The 26,364-nt window shown below is 43.2% G+C and overlaps 1 protein-coding gene across 4 annotated transcripts in view; it reads right to left on the minus strand.

Annotated features, from left to right (window-relative positions):
- LOC132384802 (glutaminase liver isoform, mitochondrial-like) overlaps window positions 1-26,364 on the minus strand; it is a 77,659-nt gene that overhangs the window by 16,759 nt on the left and 34,536 nt on the right. For 2 of the 4 annotated variants that reach the window (XM_059956326.1, XM_059956325.1), the window contains 6 exons: window positions 20,815-20,856; window positions 18,600-18,632; window positions 18,057-18,115; window positions 16,622-16,688; window positions 15,850-15,900; window positions 5,012-5,188 (listed from right to left, as the gene is read on the minus strand). In XM_059956326.1, the coding sequence (XP_059812309.1) occupies window positions 5,012-5,188; window positions 15,850-15,900; window positions 16,622-16,688; window positions 18,057-18,115; window positions 18,600-18,632; window positions 20,815-20,856 (429 nt within the window). The remainder of the gene's footprint in view (window positions 1-5,011; window positions 5,189-15,849; window positions 15,901-16,621; window positions 16,689-18,056; window positions 18,116-18,599; window positions 18,633-20,814; window positions 20,857-26,364) is intronic. The other 2 variants (XM_059956328.1, XM_059956327.1) reach the window with 2 other exon arrangements.

Raw genomic sequence — 26,364 nt, forward strand, 5'->3', positions numbered from 1 at the left:
AGTAGTAGATGTAGTGTATATGGATTTCAGCAAGGCATTTGATATGGTACCCCATGCAAGGCTTATTAGAAAGTAAGGAGGCATGGGATCCAAGGGGACATTGCTTTGTAGATCCAGAACTGGCTTGCCCACAGAAGGCAAAGAGTGGTTGTAGACGGGTCATATTCTGCATGGAGGTCGGTGACCAGTGGAGTGTCTCAGGGATCTGTTCTGGGACCACTTCTCTTTGTGATTTTTATAAATGACCTGGATGAGGAAGTGGAGGGATGGGTTAGTAAGTTTGCTGATGACATAAAGGTTGGAGGTGTTGTGGATAGTGTGGAGTGCTGTCAGAGGATACAGTGGGGCATTGATAGGATGCAAAATTGGGCTGAGAAGTGGCAGATGGAGTTCAACCCAGATAAGTGTGAGGTGGTTCATTTTGATAGGTCAAATATGATGGCAGAATATAGCATTAATGTTAAGACTCTTGGCAGTGTGGAGGATCAGAGGGATCTTGGGGTCCGAGTCCATAGGACTGCGCAGGTTGACTCTGTGGTTAAGAAGGCGTACAGTGTATTGGCCTTCATCTACCGTGGGATTGAGTTTAAGAGCTGAGAGGTAATGTTGCACCCTGGTCAAACCCCACTTGGAGTACTGTGCTCAGTTCTGGTCGCCTCACTACAGGAAGGATGTGGAAACCATAGAAAGGGTGCAGAGGAGATTTACAAGGATGTTGTCTGGATTGGGGAACATGCCTTAGGTTGAGTGAACTCAGCCTTTTCTCCCTGGAGAGGTGGAGGATGAGAGGTGACCTGATAGAGGTGTTTAAGATGATGAGAGGCATTGATCATGTGGATAGTCAGAGGCTTTTTCCCAGGGCTGAAATGGCTAACACGAGAGGGCACAGGTTTAAGGTGCTGGGGAGCAGGTACCGAGGAGACATCAGGAGTAAGTTTTTTTTAATGCAGAGAGTGGTGAGTGCGTGAAATGGGTTGCTGGCGACATTGGTGGAGGCAGAAACGATAGGGTCTTTTAAGAGACTCCTGGCTAGGTACATGGAGCTTAGAAAAATAGGGGGCTATGGGTAACCCTAGGCAATTTCCAAGGTAAGGCCATGTTCGGCACAGCTTTGTGGGCCGAAGGGCCTGTATTGTGCTGTAGGTTTTCTATGTTTCTATGAAACCTATCAAATATTGAATGGCTTAGATAGAGTGGAGGTGGGGAGGATGTTTCCTATAGTGGGGGAGTCTAGGACCAGAGGGTACAGCCTCAGACCTCTGTATAGAATAGAGAAAAGGAGAATTTTCTCTAGCCAAGTGGTATATCTGTGGAATTCATTACTAAAGACAGCTGTGGAGGCCAAGTCATTGGGTGCATTTAAAACAGAGGTTGATTTGTTCTTGATTAAGAATGGTATGGGGAGAAACCAGGAGAATGGGGTTGAAAGTCCCTTTATCTCTTTATTCTATCGTCCCGATAGTTCAATCATGATTAACTGGGGGAGCAAACTCGATGGGCTGAATGGCCTAATTCTGCTCCTATGTATTATGGGCTTATGGACAAGACTTTTCCAGTTTGTCTTATACGTGGCATTATTTATGGGAACGAATTGTGGGTCTGGAATTGGTAGCGCTTACCCTAAATGAGAAAGCTGGAGTTGGTCTGCTATCAGATATGTTCACAAGCAGCTAGCAAATTCATACTCCTTAGTGTCCAACCTCTTGATCTGTTATTAGTTTTAGTGAAAATCTTGGTTATGAATTTCAGTTGTAAATTTAAATCAGCAGCTGATACTAAATCACTGTTACAACTGATCTGCCTTTGCCACCTGCTATATTTTTATCAGTTAATCCCACCTATTGATTTCTAGTGGTAAGCACTTATGATATTAAGTTTGAAAGTAATTAAATTGATTATCTGACTTTTTGTTGATAACTGGCAACAAAGAGTTAATTCATTTTGGAGACTGTGTAGGCATAGATGGGTTATTAACAGTATGAGAACTAATGAAATCTGATCTGGTTGACGCAAGGCAGTTTGATGAGCCAAAATTAATTCTGAAGGGTGCGTGGTGCAGATGGTTAAAGTGGCACCTAACTAATGTACTCCAAAAGTGTAGGCTAAGAATCCAAAGTGGCCTCAAATTCCACCAAGCAGATGGGTCATTTATATTAAGTTAATGAAATAAACACAGCAATAAAATGATAGTATCAGAAAATAATAAATATAACACTAAAGTCGTAGGTGATACAGCACAGAAATGGACCCCCTTGCCCGTTTAGTCCATGCTAACCTGATCTTCTGCCTAGTCCCATCTTCCTTCACCCAGTCCATATTCCTCCAAACTATGTCCATTTATGTACCTATCTAAACTTCTCTTAAATGGTACAATTGAACCTGTATCCGCCACTTCCACTGGCAGCTCATTCTGCACTCTCACCACCCTCTGAGTGAAGAAGTTTCCCCTCAAGCTCCTCTTTAATATTTTATCTTTCACCCTAAACCCATGACCTCTAGTTCTAGACTCACCCAACCTCAGTGGAAAAAGCCTGCTCGCATTTACCCTTACCTTATCTATACTGTATTATTTTGTATACCTCTATCATATCTCCCCTCAATCTTCTACATTCTAGGGAATAAAGTCCTAACCTATTCAATCTTTCCCTATAACTCAAGTTCCAGTAAATTTTCTCTGCACTTTTTCAAGCTGATTGATATCCTTCCTGTAGTTAGGTGACCAGAACTGCACACAATGCTCCAAATTTGGCCTCACCAATGCCTTGGACAACTTCAACATAACATCTCATCTCCTCTACTCTTTCAGCACAATCCCTCCTTGCATCCTGTCCCAACAGCTGGACAGACACACCAGAGCTGGAGACACTTTATAGAGACACAAGAGATTCTACAGATTTTGGAAAACAGAAAACACACAGAATGCTGGAGGAACTCAGATCAGGCAGCGTCTATGGAGAGGAATAAACAGTTAACGTTTTGGGCCAAGACTCTTCATCAAGACTGGGAAGAAGCCAGGTGGGGTGGTGGGGGGAACAGAGGGGAAGGGTTACTGGAAATTAGGGAAACCGATGTTGATGCAGTTAGGTTGGAAACTATGCAGTCTGAATTTGAGGTGCTTTTCCTCTAATTTGGATCTCGCTCCAACTTCAAAGTAAATTTATTATCAAAGTACATGTATGTCACCATATACAATGCTGCTTGTAGGTGTGCTCTACTTGGCAGTAGAGTTGGCCACGGGCAGACATGTCAGGGTGGAACTGAAATGAGTTGCCACTTGGCTGTTACGGTGAGCAGAGCATAGGTGCTCAATGAAATGGTTCCCCAATGCGTTGGATCTCACCGATTCAGATCAGGCCACACCAGGAGCACCAGATACAACAAATGACACCCATGGATTGACATGGGAAGTGCAACCTCAGCTGGAAGGACTGTATATGGCCCTGAATGGTAGGGATGAAGGAGATATGGGGGTAAGTGTAACGTTTGGGACAGGTGATTGGAGGGTGATCGGTGGGGAGGGAAGAATGGACAAGGGAGCTGGGGAGAGAGCAAGCCCTGCAGAAAGCAGTGAGATGATATGGGATCCCACAGGAGATGCCAGAAGTTGCGGAGGATGATAAGTGGAGGTTCACGATAGGTGAGGACAAGGGGTACCCTATCCTTGTTGTGTTGGGGGGATGAGGTGAGGGCAGATGTGCAGGAAGTGGAGGAGATGTCAGTCAGGATTTCGTTGACAGCAGTGAAGAGGAAACTCCTTTTTCTGATAAGGGGACATCTCAGATGTCCTGGAATGGAAAGTGTCATTGTGAGAACAAATGCAACATAGACTGAGGAACTGAAAAAAGGGAATAGTGTTTTTATATGCTACAGGGTTGGGAAGAAGTGTTGTTAAGATTACCGTGGGAGTCAGTGGGTTTGTAAAACATGCCGGTACATAATCTGAGATGGAGGCAGAGAGATCGAGAAAGGGGAAAGATGTGCTGGAGATGGACCAAGTCAATTTGAGAGTGGAGTGGAAGCTGGAGGTGAAGTTGATAAAATTGAGCTCAGCTTGGCTGTAGGAAGCAGCACCAATGCAGTCGTCAGTGTAATGCAGAAAGAGTTGGGGAGTGTTTGGAACATGGACTGCTCCACATGCCCAGTGAAAAGGTAAGAGTACTTGGGCTCATGTGAGTAAAATGCTTACTCCTCCAATCCCCCTCCAGGCCCTTATTCCCTCCAACCATCTCAAATATTACACTAGTCCCTCGATCTCTTCTCACCAATCTGATAGAATCAACATTGATTCCTCTGACTTCCAATAACCACTCCCCTCTGATCCCCCCCCTCCCTCCAAACCACCCCCTTTGTTTTCCCGTATCACTGGCTCAATTCCCCTTCTCTTTCCCTTCCCAACCTTCACAATCAGCCACCACCCACACATTCTTCCCTCTAATTCCCCACCTCCTTCCCTTTCTCCCATGGTCCATTGTCCTCCCCTATCAGATTCCCTCTTCTTCAGCTTTTGCCTCACATTGTTCCTTTCTCCACCCTTCCTGACATTCCTATCTTACCTCCCTCACTTTGGTTCACCTACCAGCCACCAGTTTGTACTCCTCCCCCTCCTTCCCACCTTATTCTGGCTTCTGCCCTCTTTCTTTCCTGTCCTGATGAAGGGTCTCACCCCGAAACATTTCCCTCCATAGATGCTGCCTGACCTGCTGAGTTCCTCCAGCATTTATTTTTGGCAGCTGACACATTATATAAACTGCCTGTGATTCCATGACATTAACTTCAGATTCATGAAGTTTCTTGGCTTCATGACAAGGAAATCTCCTTCAGAAGACTACCTTGGCTGTCGATTGAGTGCTCCTCCATGCAGGAGGAAGAAAGAACACTTTGAAGCACTGAAGGCAACAAAGGCATTAATTGGACTTCAGGTGGTGAAGGCACCAGGCCCAGTTCTAAGCGTAGCCTGGTGGCAACACCGCTATCAGGATGTCTAAACCATGAAGGACATGATCCTGCTTACGTGAAAAGCAAATTCTCCTGAGAAATCATACATCCCGCAGGAGTGCATCAGGCTGAGGGTGTTCCTCACCGCCTCAGCACTCAGGATCCGCTCGCCTGTAATCGGGCAAATCCCTCCATTGGCCAAGGTAGCCGCCATCACACCGCCTGATTCACATGTCACTTCGATTGAGCAGAGCTGCAAAGGGGACAAAAGGTCAAATGGATTTACAAAAACACCAGGCGCAAGGAGGAACAAATTTAAAATTTAACGCAACATTTCCACACCTTGTGAAAGAATATGTGCTCTGTATTGCCCCACCCTTGCTGCCTTCCCTCCTTTCCACCCCTCCCTCAGCACCACCTCACTTAGAGACACATTTCAACCTTTGCACTGCAAACCTCCTCCACCTGCAAACGGCAAAGACTAAAAGGTTGCCTGCACCTTGTGGGCTTCATGAGAGAGGTATTCACAGATCTTTGTGCAGCCTGCAAGTGACAACTTTAGTTTTGAGCAACATGCACAATTCGCTGGAGGAACTCAGCAGGTCAGGCAGCAATAATGGAGTGGACAGTCGATGTCTCAAGCCAAGAACTTTCATCAGAACTGGAAAAGAATGGGACAGAAGCCAGAGTAAGAAGGGAGGGGGGAATGGCAAGTGATAGGTGAGACCAGGTGAGGAAGGTGAGTGTGTGGGGGAGGGGTGAGATACTGTTAAGAAGCTGAGAAGTGATAGGTCGACGAAGTCAAGGGCTGAAGAAGAAGGGATCTGATAGGAGAGGAGAGTGGCTCATGAAGGGGAGCCAGAATGGGAAATGGAAAAAGAAAGGAGGGGGAGAAATTACCGGAAGTTATAGAAATCGATGCTCATGCCATCAGGTTGGGGACTACCCAGACAGAATACAAAGTGTTGCCCCTCCAACCTGAGAGTGGCCTCATCATGGCAGTAGAGGTGGCCATGGACCAACATGTCATAACGGGAATGGGGATTGGAATTAAAATGGTTGGCCATTGGGAAAACCTCCATGTTGCAGATGGAGCGAAGGTGCTCAACAAAGCAGTCCACCAATCTACATCGGATCTCACCGAAGAAGAGGAGGCTGCACTGCGAGCGCCAGATATTCGATGACCCCCACAGACTGAAATGTTGCCTCACCTGGAAGGATGGTTTGGGGCCCTGAATGGAGGTGAGGGAGGAGGTGTAGAACTTTGGCCACTTGCAGGGATACGTGCCAGCAGGGAAATCAGTGAGGGAGGGATGAACGGACAAGAGAATCACAGAGAGAGTGATCCTTGCAGAAAGCAGAGAGTGGGAAGTGGGTGGGGATGGAGAGAAGGATGTGTTTAGGGGTAGGAACTTTAGTTTTGTCTGTGGAAGCTGTTAACACGCTGTGGTATGCTGGCAACAAAAGGAGAATGGGACAAAGATGTGATCAAGATGTAGCAAGGGCTGAAGGGCAAAGTGAAGAATATAAAAGCTATTCAGTAATACCATCTTTAGAGTAAGAGTCATAGAACACTACAGCACCGAAGAAGGCCCACCTAGTCCATGCCAATCTGTTAATCCACCTCTTTCCATCGACCTGCACCTGGACAATAGCCCTCCATACACCTCCCATCCACGTACCCATCTAAATGTCCCTGAAGTGTTGAAATTAAAATCACATCCACCACTTGCGCTGGCAGCTCGTTCCACACTCTCACCACCCTCTGAGTGAAGACATTCCCACTCATGTTCCCTTTAAACTTTTCACCTTTCACCCTTAATTCACAATGTTTAGTTCTAGACTCACCCAACCTCAGTGGAAAAGGCCTGCTCGCATTTACCCTATCTATACCCTTCAAAATTTTGTGTCCCTCTATCAAATATCCCCTCAATCTTCTATGTTCTAGGGAATAAAATCCAAACCTATTTAATCTTTTCTTATAACTCAGGTCCTCCAGTCCCAGCATTCCTTGTAAATTTTCTCTGTACTCTTTCAATCTTATTCAGTACTTTCCTATAGGTAAGTGACCAAACTGAACTCAATACTCCAAATTATGCCTTACCAACTTCAACATAACATCCCAACTCCTGTACTCAATACATTAATTTACGAAGGCCAATATGCCAAAAGCTTTCCTTATGACCCTATCTACCTGTGACGCCACTTTCAATGAATTATGGATCTGTATTCCCAGATCCCTTCGTTCTACCACTCTCCCCAATGCCCTACTGCTCACCGCGTATGATCTACCCCAGTTTGGTCTACCCAAAGTGCAATACTTCATACTTGTCTGCATTAAGTTCCATCTACCATTTTTCAGTCCATTATTCAAGCTGGTCCAGACAGCGACAAGCTGTGATAGTCTTCCTCTCTGTCCATTATATCCCCAATCTTGGTGTCATCCACAAATTAGCTGATCCAGTTAACCACATTATTATCCTGATCATTGATATAGATGACAAACAATAATGGATCCAACACCAATCCCTGCAGCACTCCACTAGTCACAGACCTCCTGTCAGAGAGGCAACCATCTACTACCACTCTCTGGCTTCTCCCACAAAGCCAATGTCTAATCCAGTTTACTCTCATCATAAAAGTCAAGTGACTGGACCTTCTTGACCAACCTCCCATGAGGGACCTTGTCAAGGGCCTTGCTGAAGTCAATATAGACACCATCCACTGCCTTGCTTTCATCAACTTTCCTGGTAACTTCCTTGAAAAACTTTATAATATTGGTTAGACATGACTTACCATACACAAAGCCATGTTGACTATTCCTAAACAGTCACTGTCTATCCAAATACTCATACATCCGGTCCCTTAGAATACCTTCCAATAACTTTCACACTATTGATGTCAGACTCACCAGCCTATAATTTTCTGGCTTATTCTTAGAGCCTTTCTTAAACAATGGAACAATATTAACTATATTCCAACTATCCGACACTTCACCCGTGGCTGAGGATGTTTTAAGTATCTCTGCTGGAGCCTCTGCAAGTTCTGTACTAGTGTCCCACAGGGTCTGAGGAAATAGCTTGCTAGACCCTGGGGATTTGTCCACCCTAGCTTGCCTCAAGGTAGTAAACACTTCCTCAGTAATCTGTATCGGGTCCATGACCTCAGTGCTGCTTTGCCTCACAACTACAGACTCTGTGTCCATCTCCTGAGTAAATACAGATGCAAAACATCCATTTATGATCACCCCTGTCTCTTCTGGCTCCATACATAGATGACCACTCTGATCTTCCAGAGAACCTATTTTGTCCCTTGCTATCCTTTTGCTTATTATATCTGTAGAAGCCCTCCTTCACCTTGTCTGCTAAGGCAGCTTGTGCCTTCTTTTATCCCTCCCGATTTCTCAAGTAACTTATTTGTTCAAACCTGCTATGCACCTCCTCCTTTTTCTTAACTAGGACCTCAATACCTCTCGAAAACCAAGATTCCCTAAACTTATTATCCTTGCCTTTTATTCTGACAGGAACATACAAACTCTGTACTCTCAAATTTCACTTTTGAAGGCCTCCCATTTGCAAGCACACCTTTGCCAGAAAACAACCTGTTACAATCCACACTTGCCAGATCCTTTCTGATATCATCAAAATTGACCTTTTTGCAATTTAGAATTTCAACCTAAGGACCAGATCTATCCCTTTTCATATTTACCCTGAAACTAATGGCATTATGATCACTAGATGCAAAGTGTTCCCCCACACAAACTTCTGTCACCTGCCCTGTCTCATTCCCTAACAGGAGATCTTGTATCGCACTCTCCCAGTTGGGACTTCTATGTACTGACTAAGGTGTTATGAATATGAAGCAACTCTGAGGGGCCAAAGGGTACAAAGTAGGCCCCTCCTTTTTGAGAATCGCAAGATCGCTATTAATTCAGGTCTGAGACCCAGGAAATGAGAGAGACGTCCAGAATACACAAGGTTTGGAAAGTGTCCTGACCTCAGCGAAACGGAACCACTGATGATGGCCATTGTCTCTTGGAGACGGAATTGTGTATTGAGTACTGTACTATTCATTGAAACCCCTCAGGGGACAACCAGAGTGGTCTGGTTGAGGGATTACATCATCCCAACCTGATTGACATCTGAGACCCCATGAGTAAGGATAAAAGAGGGTCTGGGGAACAACCCTTTTAGACGCACCAGGAGAAAAGCTAGAGATCCCGTGACAGTGTTTAATAGCGACAGCCGGTGGGGGGCTCGTGTGCGTCCTTCCCTTGCCTGGGATTGGCGGGCTCGCCACGGAAGAACGATTTAGCTAAAGGAGAGGCCACAAGTTAAATGCCACATCAATGAGACTCCTGACAGATCAAAATCATAAAAGGAAAGTCGGCAAGTTTTTCTCCAAATCTCTCTCTATCTCCAAACATTGCAACCCAGCGGTCCCCAAAGGCTGCAGCCTGCATGAACTGAGTGAACTTTATTTTCCATCGGATAATACATTATCCCCTAGACAACGATAGAGCTTATTTCTTACTGATTATTATTATACCCGCACTTTTAGATTTAGTATTGACGACGTATATTATCTGTATATTTGCATTGATATTATTTTTGTGTATTTTTACTAATAAATACTGTTAAAATAGTATCATCAGACTTCAACGGACGTCTCCATCTTTGCTGGTAAGTGACCCAGTTACGGGGTTCATAACAACGTGGGGGCTCGTCCGGGATTTGATACCAAATTGGAGGGCCAGTGAATCGGGCTTTTAAGTCCAAACTTGGATCTGGTTGTGCGGGTAACCAGACCGGAAACCAGCAAAGATGGATGTAGACGAATTTATAGAAAACCCAACTCTGGAGGCGCTAGAGGCTGCCACAAATTCGGAATTGATAAATATTGCGAAAGGACTAAATCTCACAGAGGTGAGGTTGTCGATGAAAAAGCAGGAGGTGCGGAGGGCCATAACTCAGTATTATATTGTGAAGAATGTGTTTTCTGCTGAGGTATTGGAAAATATCCCTGAAAAGGTACCAGCTAGTGGGGCGGCTCAGTTAGAGTTGGAGAAATTAAGGTTGGAACATGAAATTAAGTTAAAACAGCTGGAAGCAGCTGAAAAAGAGCAGGAAAGAGCTGAGAAGCAGAGGGAGCATGAAATTAAGTTAAAACAGCTGGAAGCAGCTGAAAAAGAGAAGGAAAGGGCCGAAAAGGAGAAGGAGAGAGCTGAGAAGGAGAGGGAGTATGAGGAGAAGGAGAAACAGAGGCAACATGAGATGGACCTGGAGAAGTTAAGGCAAGAGCGAAGAGCTCAAGGGTCAGACCGAGAGGAGAGGTTTAATGTTAGTAGGGAGTTTAGGTTAGTACCTCCGTTCGAGGAGACGGATGTTGATAGTTATTTCTTGCATTTTGAAAAGGTGGCAGTGAATCAGAAGTGGCTCAGGGATCAGTGGGTGGCGTTGTTACAAAGTGTGTTAAAAGGGAAGGCACAACGGGCATATGCGGCGTTGTCCATGGAGGAGGAGGAGTCTGAGAATCATGAGAAAGTAAAGGAGACCATTCTTCGGAACTATGAATTGGTACCTGAAGCCTATAGACAAAAGTTCAGAAATTTAAAGAAAGGGTGGAATCAGACTATGCAGAGTTTGCCTATGAGAAGGGTGTGCTCTTGGATCGTTGGTGTGCAGCAGAAATGGTGGAAGAGGATTTTTGGCATCTCTGGGAGTTAATTCTGATTGAGGAATTTAAAGGTTGTGTTCGGATGATACCCGGATGTAATTGAACGAGAAGCCGAATAAGTCCATATCCGAATTTGCTAGGTTCGCAGATGAATATGCCCTAACCCACAAGACAAAGTTTTCCTCGAATAAAAGTTACCAGAAAGACCGTGGGAATGGTAGAGAAAGCCCGCCGGCTGAGGCAGAGATTCAGCCGGGAGCCAGTGGTAAAAATAAGGAGGAGGAAAGGCAAGATGGCAGGAGAAGTCCTGGCTTGACCTGTTTTAATTGTGGAAAGGTGGGTCATATTGCATCTAAGTGCCTTGCTCCGAGGAAGGAGGTAGGAAAAGGGAGAGCAGCAGTCCCTACAGGATGTGCTGTGGTGATCAGTAAATCGATGAGAAAGCCCCAGGTAGACAGAATATGAGAGGGGCCTGATAAATTTATTTCAGAAGGAACTGTGTCTGTGAAAGAGGGAGTCACACCAGATCCAGTGCGGATCTGGAGAGACTCTGGAGCTGAGCTATCATTGATTCTCAGTAAGGTACTAGATTTTGGTCCCGAGACTGGAGAGGTAGCTTTGAGAGGCATAGGAAAAGGGACAGAAGCTGTGCCTTTGCATAGGATCATTATAAATTGTGAGCTGGTATCTGGACCAGTTGAAATAGGGGTGTGATCAGAATTCCCGAGAACTGACACAGACCTCCTTCTGGGAAACGATTTAGCTGGTGGTGACGTTTGGTCAGCCATGGAGCTGACGAGCCAGCCTGTAAGTGTTGAGGACCCGCCCCTAGATTCCAAGATCTATCCCGCATGCATGACCACTCGCAGCATGTCAAGAAAGGCAGCTGAGAAAGAGGCCAGTATCGATTTGGCTGAGACGTTTTTACCGACCCTGTACCAAGAGGGGTTAGAGGGTGGTAAAACGGAGAATAGGAAAGTGATTGAGAGTAAGGGAAAGGAGGTAGACCTGCCCTTAGCCAGGAGGAAATTTATAGAGGCACGGAGTAAAGATGAGAAACAGATAAGGCTGTTAGAAGGTCCAGGGTTGGACATGGATGATCTGTCTGGTTTGACAGAACTGTTTGAAGAAGTTGAAAATTCTAAAGGTGTTCCCGATAATGAAATGAGGGCAGTCCTAGATGAACAGGGTGCCATTACCTTGAAGAAGTCTGCTGGGTTGGCAGATGTGGTTGTTTCAGCCCGCGGGGTTGAGTTTACTCCGGAAAGGAGTTGCCCAGAGAGTAACTGGGAGGATCAGGGGAATTTAGAATTTGAAAAGGGTACGGGTATTGAAAGCCTGGAAGAGGCAGATGTCCCATTTGAGTGTGTTCAAGATGTGGATGCACGTAGTACTGAACCTAGTAATGAAACTCAGGAAAAGTCTGAGGTATTTGATTCAGTTGAAAAGGAATGCAGTCCTTGTGGGTCAGATGGACTTGGTTCAGTGAAGAAAGGGTTAACCTTGGTACTAGTGGGAAGTGAGAATTCCCAGTTGTTTGTATTTGAAGGTGTGTTAAAAGTTAGTGAGGAGATAAAAGGTGGTGAGGTGAATATTATTATTGAAGGAAAAGGGAAAAGTGTAGTTCCTAAATGGAATGAAGAAAATTTAAAGTCTGGATTGATGTCAGAAGCAGTAACCAGGCTGAAGGGACAATGGCTTGTTAATACTGTGCCTGTGAATCAATTACAGGTTGATTTGGAATGTAAAGGTGCCCCACACGCTATTGTTATTCAGGAGTGTGCTGTGAAGAGGCAGAATTTGAAATGCTGTTTGGACAAAGAGGGATCACTTGCAGATCTTAAATTGAAAACTAATAGAATGAAGGGTCCTGAAGATAAAATTAACAACTTGCTTAAAAATAAAGAATTGTGTGGAAATTCGGCAAATGGGCTAAGTTTGGAAAACATTGTTGATAAAATAACTCCTATGAAAGGAGCATGCAAAAGCCTATTCCACACTGGTATACAAGCTAACCACGTGGGAGTTAACTGGAAAAGGGGCGAGGGTTGACGGGATGCCACTTTAAATAACAGGATCCGGTTTTAAGGGATTTCGACAAAGCATGTGAATACTAAAGACAACCCCATGGAAGATTGACTGTTAAATTTGAAAGTAAAATAAAGATTAGTATTTGCATGAAATTTTGTAATATACACAAAAGCTAAGATCCCAACTCTTTAGTTTTGTTTTGCTGAAGGAAAAGAAAAAAATAGGTGGTTATTAAATTGGAGTCTGATGCTACAAGAATTTATTAAGGTACAAGATGTTAAGATATTAAAGGAAGTGATAATGTAATCGTTAACTGTTTAGATGCTGAATTGAAGGTATAACTGTATTACTCTGTAGTGAAAAAAAAACTCTTTTGTATTGTGTTAGATTCTGAAATCCTGTAAGACCCTATATTAATTAATTTTTACCTGTGGCAAAAATCTTAGAAGGAAGGGGGTGTTATGAATGTGAAGCAACTCTGAGGGGCCAAAGGGTACAAAGTCGCCCCCACCTTTTTGAGAATCGCAAGATCGCTATTAATTCGGGTCTGAGACCCAGGAAATGAGAGAGAGAGGCATCCAGAATACACAAGGTTTGGAATGTGTCCTGACCTCAGCGAAACGGAACCACTGATGATGGCCATTGTCTCTTGGAGACGGAATTGTGTATTGAGTACTGTACTATTCATTGAAACCCCTCAGGGGACAACCAGAGTGGGCTGGTTGAGGGATTGCATCATCCCAACCTGACTGACATCTGAGACCCCGTGAGTAAGGATAAAAGAGGGTCTGGGGAACAACCCCTTTAGACGCACCAGGAGAAACGCTGGAAATCCCGTGACAGCGACAGCTGGTGGGGGGCTCGTGTGCGTCCTTCCCTTGCCTGGGATTGGCGGGCTTGCTGCGGAAGAACGGTTTAGCTAAAGGAGAGGCCGCAAGTGAATGGCCACATCAACGAGACTCCTGACAGATTGAAATCATAAAAGGAAAGTCGGCAAGTTTTTCTCCAAATTGCTCTCTCTCTCTCCAACCATTGCAACACAGCGGTCCCCAAAGGCTGCAGCCTGCATGAACTGAGTGAACTTTATATTTCCATCGGACAATACATTATCCCCAGACAACGATAGAGCTTATTTCTTATTGATTATTATTATACCTACACTTTTAGATTTAGTATTGACAACATATATTATCTGTATATTTGCATTGATATTATTTTTGTGTATTTTTACTAATAAATACTGTTAAAAATAGTATCATCAGACTTCAACGGACGTCTCCAACTTTGCTGGTAAGTGACCCAGTTACGGGGTTCGTAACAAAGGAAACTTTCCTGAACACATTTGACAAACCCTTTCCCATCCAGCCCTTTTACAGCATGGGAGTCCCAGTCAATATGTGGAAAGTTAAAATCACCTACTATCACAACCTTACGTTTCTTGCAACAGTCTGCTATCTCTCTACACCTTTGTTCCTCTAAATCCCACAGACTGTTGGGTGGTCTATAATATAATCCCATTAATGTGGTCATATCTTCCTTATTCCACACTTCTACCCATAAATCCTCACTGGAGAAGCTCTCCAGTCTGTCCTAACTGAGCACAGCTGTGGCCTTTTCCCTGACTAGTAATGCCACCTCCTCCCCCTTTTAATTCCTCCCACTCTATCATGTCTAAAACAACAGAACCCTGGAACATTGAGCTGCCAATCTTGTCTCTCCTGCAACCAAGCCTTATGAATGGCCACAATGTCATAATTCCATGTGCTGATCCATGCTCTGAGCTCATCTGCCTTTCCTACAATATTCCTTACATTGAAATGTACTCAGCTCAGAATATTAGTCCCACCAAGCTCAATCTTTTCATCTCTGACTTTGCATGTAGGTTTAACAATATCTGTCTCCACAACCTCTTTTGGCACTCTGGTTCCCATTCCCCTGTGATTCTAGTTTAAACCCCACTGTGCAGCATTAACAAACCTTCCCACTCAGATATATTTCCCCTATAATTCAGGTGCAAACTGTCTCTCTGTACAGGTCTCACCTTCCCTGCAAGAGAGCCCAATGATCCAAAAATCTGAAGCCCTCACCCCTACACCAACTCTTTAACCATGTGTTACACTGTATGATCTTCCTAGTTTTGGCCTCACTAGCACTTGGCACGGATAGCAATCCTGAGATCTCAACCCTGGAGGTCCTGCCCTTTAACTTAGCACCTAACTCCCTGAACTCCCTATGTAGAACCTCGTCACTCATCCTGCCCATGTCATTGGTACCAATGTGGATGATGACGTCTGGCTGCTCACCCTCTCACTGAAGAATGCTGTGGACTCAATCTGATAAGTTCCAGACCCTGGCACCTGGGAGACAACCTACCATTCCCCGAACCAACAAGATCCCTATCACCACAGCATGCTTCTTCTCCCCACTTCACTTTTCTGAGCCACAGAGCCAGGCACTGCCAGAGACATGACTGTTGTGGCTTTCCTTTGCCAGATCATCCCCCCCAACAGTATCCAAAGTGGTATACCTGTTGTTAAGGGGAACAGCCGCAGGGGTACTCTGCACTGGCTTTCTATTACCTTTCTCCCTCCTGACGGTCACCCAGTTACCTGTGTCCTGCACCATGGGTGTAACTACCTCCCTGTATGTCTTGTCTATCAGCACCTCAGCCTCCTGAATGATCTGGAATTCATCTAGTTCCAGATCCAATTTTTTAACATGGTCTGAAAGAAGCTGCAGCTGCCTGCACTTCTTGCAGGTGTAGTTGTCAGAGGTCTCCCTGCCTTCCCACATCCTGCAAAAGGAACATTCCACTACCTGCCTGGGAAAGGAGGGAAGGAGGGAAAGGAGGGAAGAAAAATGGAAAAAATATTACCTCTGGTCTATGTCTCTCCTCGCCGAAGCCTCGATGAGCCAAAGCCACAATTCCCCACTCTAACATGGGCCACTCACACAATGGCCACTCCTCCCTTTGCTTCTTTTAAACTCTCTCTTCCTCTAAGCAATCTAATGTCTCTTCAGGAACTGAGGCATGCAAAATATGCCAGCTTTGACAGAGGTGAGCACCCTCATCCCACTTTGCCAATTTAGTGCTAAACAAGTGTAATGATAGTTATAATATCAGATTACAACTACAGTATTGGAGTGAGGGATAGCCATTGACCCAGCTTGCATCCCAGCACAACTGCAAACAGCTGCTTTACCCACCTGGAAATAAAAATCCAATGTTGCAATCATATCAACGCCTTCTGGAAAGCACTGGGGTAACATAAAAACATAAGACAACATTACCTCATGAAACACCTCATGGAGGGATATATTTTCTAACTTCACAAACCGTTCGCATAAATAATCAAAATAGCTCTAGCACCAGCATTCTGATCAACAATGCTCACTGCAAGCCTGTTTTTAAAATACTCAATTGATTTCAGTTGGATGCAGAAAGATAAAATGGTGGAAGGTTGTTAACTGGTGACTGACTGCCATATCTGAGATCAGCTTTTAGCCAAACACAACAATACTTGAAATGATACTTTTTAACATGGTATTTCTGCAGGAAGGAGCATCAATGATTTTGAGTTGCCAATCTTACTGCAGGCAAAGTATAAGTAGATCAGGGCTCTTGCATTGAATTATTAATGTTTGAGTCCTATGTAGGCAGATAGTGCCTTCAAGAACTTCCATCAAAAACAACAGCAAACTTTCTGTGTGAACATTAGGCAGGCATTTAACTCCACATCAACAAAAGAAATGCTGGAAGAACTCAGCCAGTCAAGCGGCACCTGTAGAAGGAAAAAAAAGTCAACATTTTAGGTCAGTTACCCTTCCTCTGAACTAGTCAGTGACCCGAAACATTAACTGGTTTCTCTTTCTGCCGATGTTGATGCTGTGTTCTTCCAGCATTGTTTTTGTTCCAGATTTGACATCTGTAGTTTTAACTGGTTTTCCATTTAATTCCACAGCTTTGGTTTTGGCTCACCTTCTTCTCCTTCAAGTAGTATCCGATGGCAAAATTCCTGTCTCCTGTCTCCTTCTCTGACTGAAACCTTGGTCGTGGAAAGAAAAATGCATAAATAATGACTCACAGAAACTTCTCATATCATGACCAAATTGAATACCATATTCACAAAAAGGTTGAGCAGGAACTGAAACAAGAAATTTGAGAACTGGGAAATAGGTCGACCACTTGCCACCCACTTAGAAAATACTGGCAATGGAAGTCTATTGTCTATTGTGTGCATTGCATTTTGAAAAGCATTCCAGAAAGAAAGCCATTTGAAAGGAATGCACTTGAATTTACATCAATCTTTTCATATGCTTAGGATGTCCCAACATGTATCAAAGAAACCAGTGAGTTGCCTTGTGGGCAAGCATGAGGATAAAATTCACAAACCATGATCTCATGAATGGGCTTTTATAGTACCTGGCGGTCTAGAGATTTGAACAACTTTGATCTGACCAAGTAATCTGTTCTCTATGGTCAACCTGTTCTTTGAAGTAAAACTTCTGCCAGGTTACTGTGGAGAACTCAGTGCTCTTTGAGCTTGTACATCATCCTGAATCAACTGGGGGAACTGTAGTGCCAGTTCAGGTGATGTGATGTTCCAGAGTGGCACTTAAATCTAGGTACATATATGTCACCATATACTACCCAGAGATTCATTTTCTTGCGGGCATTCACAGTAGATCAGAGTAATACAATGGGATCAATGAAAAGCTGCACACAAACCAGGGCTGACAAACAACCAATATGCAAAAGGAGACAAACTGTGTAAATACAATAAAAATAACACTGAGAACATGAGTTGTGGAGTCCTTGAAAGTGAGTCTTTATGTTGTGGAATCAGTTCAGAGTTGAGGTGAGTGAAGTTATCCACACTGGATCAGGAGCCTGATGGTTGTAGGGTAATAGCTGTTCCTGAACCTGGTGGTGTGGGATCTAAGGCTCCCATACCTCCTGTCCAATGGTAGGAGTGAGAGGAGAGCATGGCCTGGATGGTGGGGGCCCTTGATTATGGATGCTGCTTTCTTGTGGCAGTGTTCCTTGTAGATGTGCTCAGTGGTGGTGGGGGGGGGGGGGTCTTTGCCTGTGATGGACTAGGCTGTGACCACCGCAACTTTTCAGAGCTGAGTAGCTTTTCTCCCTGTCCTTGGCCATTGGCGTTTCCATACCAGGCCATGATGCAACCAGTTAGGATGCTCTCCACTGTGCATCTATGGAAGTTTGTCAAAAGCCTTAGATGGCATGCCAAATTTGCACAAGCCCCTAAGGAAGTAGAGGCACTGCTTTCTTTGTGATTGCAAAAATCTGACTCAAGATCATCACTGAATAAAACTGAAGATGGGTAGCAAGCTCACTAATAATAGTAGGGATTAATAGCAAATTGCAATCTGCATGGATCTTTGGCACTCACGTAGCATTGCTGAAGCCCACGTATTCGTTACCAGCCATCTTATTAAGGAAGTGCATAACCTGTAGAGAGGAAAATAACTTTAGACTCCGTGTGCAAAGCTTTTGATGCTGAGTGCAATGATAGTCCAAAGTACATGGAACTCACCGACACTGATGTACTTGACCAACTCTTGTGAAATTTAATCATAATGGTATTTACAGATATTTTTAAGAGGATATTAACACAATTGTTGAATGTTCATTGTGAATTGTATTTCATGGATTTCACAAGATAAAATGCAAATCAGATTAGTGCGTGAAGCCTTTGCACTTTCTTGAAGATTGCTGAAGGATTTCCTTTTTTCATGTCTCTAAACAGTCAAATTTACCGGAAGTAGGTGTTCTTTTAAACAAAACACCCTATCACACAAGCTTTTTTGTTTGGCACTTCTAATTCTCTGCATGGCACCAAATGAATGAACATTAGTTTGTGTATGGCCAGGTTAAGTCTCTGGGGAAATTTGGCACATCTTTTTTGCTATGGTGTTGTTATTGAAATACTTACACAGTCAAACTTCTCTGCTTTGTTTGCTCCAGGCTGCAAATACAAGAGTGAAAAAGTGTATTAAAGCTGAAAGATATTCCCTGTAGCACCTGATTCAAAAATGCATGAAAATCCAGTGGCACTGGCAGCCATCTTGTGGCAGTGTACATATTGTCTATGGGTGACAATGGGACACCATAGACAAGGTGAGGGGAAAACAGCAAGAATAATGCACTCACAATGTTAGACATGAGCAGAATAGCAAAATTAATGGGATGGACTTTATATAATAGCTTTCACAATTTCAGTTTGCCTCAAAATGCTTTACAGCCAATAAATACAAAGTGATTTCTTTTTTTTTGTAATATAGGAAATGCCAATTTTATGGACAGCAAGCTCACACACACTGCAACTTTTAATGTCTTAATAATTTGATCTCAGTGAAAATAACTGAGGGGAAATAATAATAATAATAATAATGAGAAAATCTGCAGATGCTGGAAATCCAAGCAACACACACAAAATGCTGGAGGAACTCAGCAGGCCAGGCAGCATCTATGGAAAAGAGTAAACTGTCAACGTCCTGATGAAGGGTCTTGGCTTGAAACGTCGACTGTTTACTCATTTCCATAATAATAAAGCCAGTAACTAGCTTGAGCTGAGCAAAAATAAATAACAAAAACATACAATAAATATGAATACACAAGGTAACTTATATAATAGATAGATGGAAGGTCCATAGAGTGATGCGAGGCTGTACATATGGTGACTGACAGGAAATAATAAAGTATAGTGGATTAGTGGGTGGAGGTTGGAGAAAGTAACTGTTTTTGAGTTCTAAGGGAGCAAATGGGGCTATTGCTTAATGTGTGTGCCATCCAAAAATAGCGCCCTAAATAGAGATACAGTATATACATGGAGAGAAATGCATTGAAGTAAACTTTGACATCCTAATTAATCGAGACCCTATCAACCTCCACCTTAAATATACCCAATGGCTTAGCCTGCACAGTTGTCTGTAGCAATGAGTTCCAAAGAAATTTTTCCTCATCTCTGTTCTAAAAGGATGGCTCTCTATTCTAAGACTGTGCCCTCTGGCTCTAGACTTCCCCACTATAGGAAACATCCTCTCCATGTCCATTCGCTCTAGGCCTTTCAATATTTGATAGGTTTCAATGAGATCCCTTCTCATTCTTCTGAACACCAGCAAGTATTGGCCCAGAGCCATCAAATGCAGCTCATACGTTAACCCTTTCATTCCTGGGATAATTCTTGTGAACCTCCTCTGGACCCTCTCCAATGTCAGCACATCTTTACTTCGACAAGGGGCCCAAAACTGCTCACAATACTTCCAGTGCAGTCTAACCAATGCTTTATAATGTTTCAGCATTACATCCTTGCTTTTATATTTCTGTCTTCAAGAAATGAATGCGAACTTTACATTTGCCTTCCTCACCACCGACTCAACCTGCAAATCATTCCCTTTAGGGAATCCTGCATGAGTACTACCAAGTCCCTTTGCACCTTTGATCTTTGAGTTTTCGCTCCATTTAGAAAATAGTCCACACTTTTATTTCTTCTACCAAAGTGCATGACTATACACTTCCCTAAACTACTGCCACAACTTTGCCCATTCTCTCAATCTGACTGTCCTTCTGCAGACTCCCTGCTTCCTCGACACTGCCTGCCCCTCTGCCCGTCTTCATATTGTCTGCAAACCTGGCCACAAAGCCACCAATTCCTTCCTGCAACTCATTGACATATAATGTGAAAAGGAGCGGTCCCAACACCCACCCTTGCGAAACCCCACTATTCACCAGCAGTCAGAAAAGGCCTCCTTTATTCTGACTCTTTGCCTCCTGCCAGTCAGAATCAAAATCAGATTTAATATCACCAGCGTATGTTGTGAAATTTGTTAACTTTACAGCCATAGTACAATGAAATACGTGATAAATAAATATGGAGCAAAAACCTGAGTTACATTAAGTATATATGTCTATTAAATGGTTAAGTTAAAATGAGTAGTGTAAAATAACAGAAATAAAAAGTAGTGAGGTGGTGTTCATGGATTCAATGTCCATTTAGAATTCGGATGGCAGAGGGGAAGAAGCTGTTCCTGAACTTCTGAATGTGTGCCTTCAGGTTTCTGTACCTCCTACCTGACAGTAACAGGGTGAACAGTCACCCAGTCCTCTATCAATACTAGTATCTTTCCTGTAATACCATGGGCTCTTACCTTGTTAAGCAGCCTCACGTGTGGCACCTTGTCAAAGGCCTTCTGAAAGTCCAAATACACAACATTCACTGACTCTCCTTTGTCTATCCTGTCATTTATTTCCTCAAAGAATTCCAACAGATCTGTCAAGTTGCTTTTTATTGTCATTTCAACCATAAACCGCTGGTACAGTACACAGTAAAAATGAAACAACATTCCTCCAGGACCCTGGTGCTACATGAAACAACACAAAACTACACTAGACTATGTGAGACAACACAAGGCTAAACTAGACTATGTAAAACAACATAAAAACTACACTAGACTACAGACCTGCACAGGACTACATAAAATGCACAAAACAGTGCAGGGCAGTACAATAATTAATAAACAAGACAACAGGCACAGTAGAGGACAAATTATAATATAATAATAAATGATGTAGATGTCAATCTAAACTCTGGGTATTGAGGAGTCTGATGACTTGGGGGAAGAGACTGTTGCACAGTCTGGTTGTGAGCGCCCGAATGCTTTGGTACCTTTTGCCAGATGGCAGGAGGGAGAAGAGTTTGTATGAGAGGCATCAGGCAAGATTTCCCCTTAAGGAAACCATGCTGACTTTGGCCTAAATTTTATGTGCCTCCAAGTACCCTGAAACCTCATCCTTAATGAGGTTGTTGGCCAAAGTAAATTGGAAGGAGATGCTGGCAGGGATGACAGCAGAGCAGCAATGGTGTGTGTTTCTGGGAAAAATGAGGAAGGTGCAGGATAGATGTATTCCAAAAACAAAGAAATACTCAAATGGCAAAATAGTACAACCGTGGCTGACAAGGGAAGTCAACGTTAATGTAAAAGCAAAAGAGAGGGCATACAACAAAAATTGTGGAGACATTAGTAATGATCCTTCAAAAATCATTGGACTCTGGCATGGTGCCAGAGGACTAGAAGATTGCAAATGTCACTCCGCTCTTTAAGAAAGGAGGAAGACAGCAGAAGAGAAATTACAAACCAGTGAGCCTGACCTCAGTGGTTGGTAAAATGTTGGAATCAATTGTTAAGGATGAGGTGATAGAGTACTTGGTGACATAGCACAAGATAGGACAAAGTCAGCTTGGTTTCCTTCAAGGAAAATCTTGCCTGATGAACCAATTGGAATTCTTTGAGGAGGTTACATGCAGAATAGATAAAGGGGATGTAGTCGATGTTGTATATTTGGATTTTCAGAAGGCTTTTGACAAGGTGCCACATGAGGCTGCTTACCAAGTTAAGATCCCATGGTATTACAGGAAAGTTACTGGCAAGGTTAGAGCATTGGCTAATTAGTAGGAGGAAGTAAGTGGGAATAAAAGGATCCTTTTCTGGTTGGCTGCCAGTGTCTAGTGGTGTTCCGTAGAGGTCAGTGTTGGGACCACTTCTTTTTATGCTGTATATCAATGATTTAGATGATGAAATAGATGGCTTTGTTGCCAAGTTTGCAGATGTTACAAAGATCGGTGGAGGGGCAAGAAGTGTTGAGGAAACAGGAAGGCTGCAGAGGACTTAGACTGATTATGAGACTGGGCAAGAAAGTGGCAAATTAAATACAAGTTGGAAAATGAATTGTCATGTACTTTGGTAGTAGAAGTAACTGTGCGGACTATTTTTCTAAATGGGGAGAAAGTCCAAAAATCTGAGATGCTAAGGGACTTTGGAGTCCTTGTGCAGAACACCCTAAAAGTTAGCTTGAAGTAGAATTGGTGGTGAGGAAAACGAATGCAATGTTAGCATTCATTTCAAGAGGTTTAGAATATAAGAGCAGGGATGTGATGCTGAGGCTTTCGAAGGAACTGGTGAGGCCTCACTTTGAGTATTATAAATAGTTATGGGCTCTTCACCTAAGAAAAGATGCTGGTATAGGAGAGGTTTCAGAGGAGGTTCACAAGGATGATTCCAGGAATGAAAGGGTTATCATATGAGGAATGTTTGATGGCCCTGTGTCTGTACTCGCTAGAATTCAGAAGGATGAAGGGGGATCTCATTGAAACCTTTCGAATGTTGAAAGGCCGAGAGAGAGTAGATGTGGAAAGAATGTTTCTCATGGTGGGAGAGTCTGGGACAAGAGGGTACAGCCTCAGGATAGAGGGGCGACCTTTCAAAACAGAGATGGGGAGCAATTTCTTTAGCCAAAGGGTGGTGAATTTGTGGAATTTGTTACCATAGGCAGTTATGGAGGCCAGGTTGTTGGGTGTATTTAAGGTAGAGCTTGATATGTTCTTTAGTGGACACGGCAAAGATTATGGGGAGAAGGCTGATGAGTGGGGCTGAGGAGGGGAAGAAAGGAACAGCCATGATTGAATGGCAGAGCAGACTCGATGGGCCAAATGGCCTAATTCTGCTGCTATGTCTTATGGTTTTTATAATAGATTCTAACATTTTTTCAACCACTAAAGTCAGGCTAACTGGCCTATAATTTCCTTTCTTCTACCCCCCCCCCCCCCCACTTCCTTCTTGAAGAGTGAAGTGACATTTGCAATTTTCTGGTCCTCAAGAACCATTCCACAATCCAGTGACTCTTGAAAGATAATTACTAATGCCTCCAAAATCTCTTCAGCTACCTCCTTCAGAACACCAAGGTACAGTATGGTCTATCTGGTCTGACTGACTTATCTACCTTCAGACCTTTCAGCTTCCCAAACACCACCTCCTTAGTCATAGCAATGACAGTCACTTCTGCCACCTAACATTCTCACATTTCTGACATTCTGCTAGTGTCTTTCATCTTAAAGACTGACACAAAATATTTATTAATGTTTGCCATTTCTTTGTCCCCCATTACTATCTCCAGTGTCATTTTCCAACATTCTGATATCCACTCATTTATTTTTTACTCTTTATCTGTTGAAAATACCTTTTGCAGCCTCTTTGATATTTTTGGCTAGCTTACCTTCATATTTCATCTCTTCTCTCTTTATGGCTTTTTAGTTGCCTTCTGTTGACTTTTAAAAAGCTTCCCAATCACCTTGCCTCCCTCTAATTTTTGCTATATTATATGCCCTCTCTTGTGCTTTTATGTTGCCTTTGACTTCCCTTGTCAGCCACGGCTGTGTTATTTAAATACTTCTTCATCTGGGGAAGTCCAGAATGAGGGGTCACAGTTTAAGGATAAAGGGGAAGCCTTTTAGGACCGAGATGAGGAAAAACTTCTTCACACAGAGAGTGGTGAATCTGTGGAATTATCTGCCACAGGAAACAGTTGAGGCCGGTTCATTGGCTATATTTAAGAGGAAGTTAGATATGGCCCTTGTGGCTAAAGGGATCGGGGGGTATGGAGAGAAAGCAGGTACAGGGTTCTGAGTTGGATGATCAGCCATGATCATACTGAATGGCGGTGTGGGCTCAAAGGGCCGAATGGCCTACTCCTGCACCTATTTTCTATGTTTCTATGTTTCAACTCTGAGATGTGCCTGTCCTGTACCTTCTGAATTGCTCCCAAAAACTTCTGTTCTGCCATCATCAGTGTCACTGTCCCCTTCCAATCAACTTTTGCCAGCTCCTCTCTCACATCTCTGTAATTCCCTATACTCCACTGTAATACTGATACATTCGATTTTAGCTTCTCCTTCTCAAACTACAGGGTGAATTTTATCATGTTATGATCACTGCCTCCTAAGGGTTCCTTTACCTTAAGCTCCCTAATCAAATCTGGGTTTTTGCATGACACTCAATCCAGAATTGCCATTCCCCGAGTGGGCTCAACCACAAGAAGCTCTAATAAGCCATTTCATAGGCATTCTACAAATTCCTTCTTTGTGATCCAGCACCACGCTGATTTTCCCAATCTACCCGCATATTGAAATTCCCCCATGACTATCATAACATTGCCGTTTTGACATGCCTTCTCTATGCCCTGATGTAATTTGCAGCCCACATCCTGGCTACTGTTCGGAGGCCTGTATATAACTCACATCAGGGTGCTTTTATCCTTGCAGCTTCTTAACTCTACCCACAAGGATAGAGTCACCTATGTCACCTCTTTCCAAGGATCTGATTTTATTTTTTTACCAATCCCAAACCCCCTGCCTACCTGCCTGTCCTTTCGATACAATGTGTTTCCTTGGATGTTAAGCTCCCTTCTATGATCTTCTTTCAACCGGGTGGGTTGCTGTGGATATTGCCCACAAACAAAGTGAACAGATACCTTGCCTTTAAGTGATTGCAAAATATACCTTGGTATCAGACTTGATGTATGACCCTGGATTAAAAGACCAGAAGGTTGTGCAAAGTAGCATTGGGTTGTACTCAGGCATACTGTGATATGTTTGACACCAACCAGGCGGTGTGAAATGAAATACACATACAAATGAGTTACTTGAAGATTGCCATAGTGATGGGGATGTGCAGCTGAAGGGTTCGTGACAAAGAAAAAGCTTTATGTTTTCAAAAGGATTATGCAATGTCAGTCAGTTTGGTTTCTGATTACCAGGTATTATTTCCTGACTAAATACAGGTTGTGTCAGCACCTCACTAAATGTATTTACCCTCCTCTAATGTGTCCGCTTCTCACTCTGCCTAAATGGAAACCAGTCTTACTCTGCAATTTTTAATAGCCTGAATAAACTTGAGGGACAGATCTGCATGAGTGTCTAGAATGGAGATTGACAACAGTTGCAGCCTAAAGTGAAAAATAAGTACATTTCTCAACAATTCTTTCCAGTCATAACACTGGACAACAAAGGTTTTGCTTTTTGAATACTTTTGGGTGCATCTTATGGATTTTGGACTGCTGATCATGAAAACCACCATGGAAATTCCCTATCATGCACCATTTTTTTTGAAATCACCTATATTTGTTATTTCAATTCATAATTCAAGTCGGAGTAACTGATGCCAAGATTAAGAAAGGCATTTTTATTGGCCCACAATTCAAACAGGTCATCAATGGCAGGCAATTTGAAGAACTTCTAGTGGGACAGGAGAAAATCACATGGGAGGCATTCAAAGATGTTGTTGAAAATTTTCTTGTAATTACAGAGCACCAAACTACGTGCAGCTGGTTGACAACATGCTTGAAGCAGACAAAACCATGAAGTGCACCATGTCACTAAAGATTCATTTTCTACATTCCCATTTAGACTTCTTCCCTGTAAATCTTGGTGCTGTCAATGACAAGCACGGTGAAAGGTTTCACTAGGACATTGTGGTCATGGAGAATCAGTACCAGGGCAACTGGAATCCATCAATGCTGGCTGATTATTGTTGGACACTTAAGTGACACTGAGTACAAATGAAAATCATCAACAAAACGTTTTAGCTTAGTTAGGCTATTGCAAAGCATCAGCACCGTTATGCAATTAAACACGTTATATTCAATAAACATTAATTTCTTGTTTCTCCAAATCCCTACATGAGGCAAATAGCCTGAAATTATATTTATGTGCAGCTGCAAGTGGCCTATCATAACTAAAAGAAATTCTGAGGAAGCAACAGTCTCAAAAAATTTGTTGTCCAGTGTAATCTTTACATTATTTAAGTGAAATATTTATTGTTCAGAGCAGGTGGGTCACAGTCTGTGTTAGCTTCATACCAGCTCAG

Source organism: Hypanus sabinus, chromosome X1, assembly GCF_030144855.1.
Source record: "Hypanus sabinus isolate sHypSab1 chromosome X1, sHypSab1.hap1, whole genome shotgun sequence".
Lineage (NCBI taxonomy): Eukaryota > Metazoa > Chordata > Chondrichthyes > Myliobatiformes > Dasyatidae > Hypanus > Hypanus sabinus.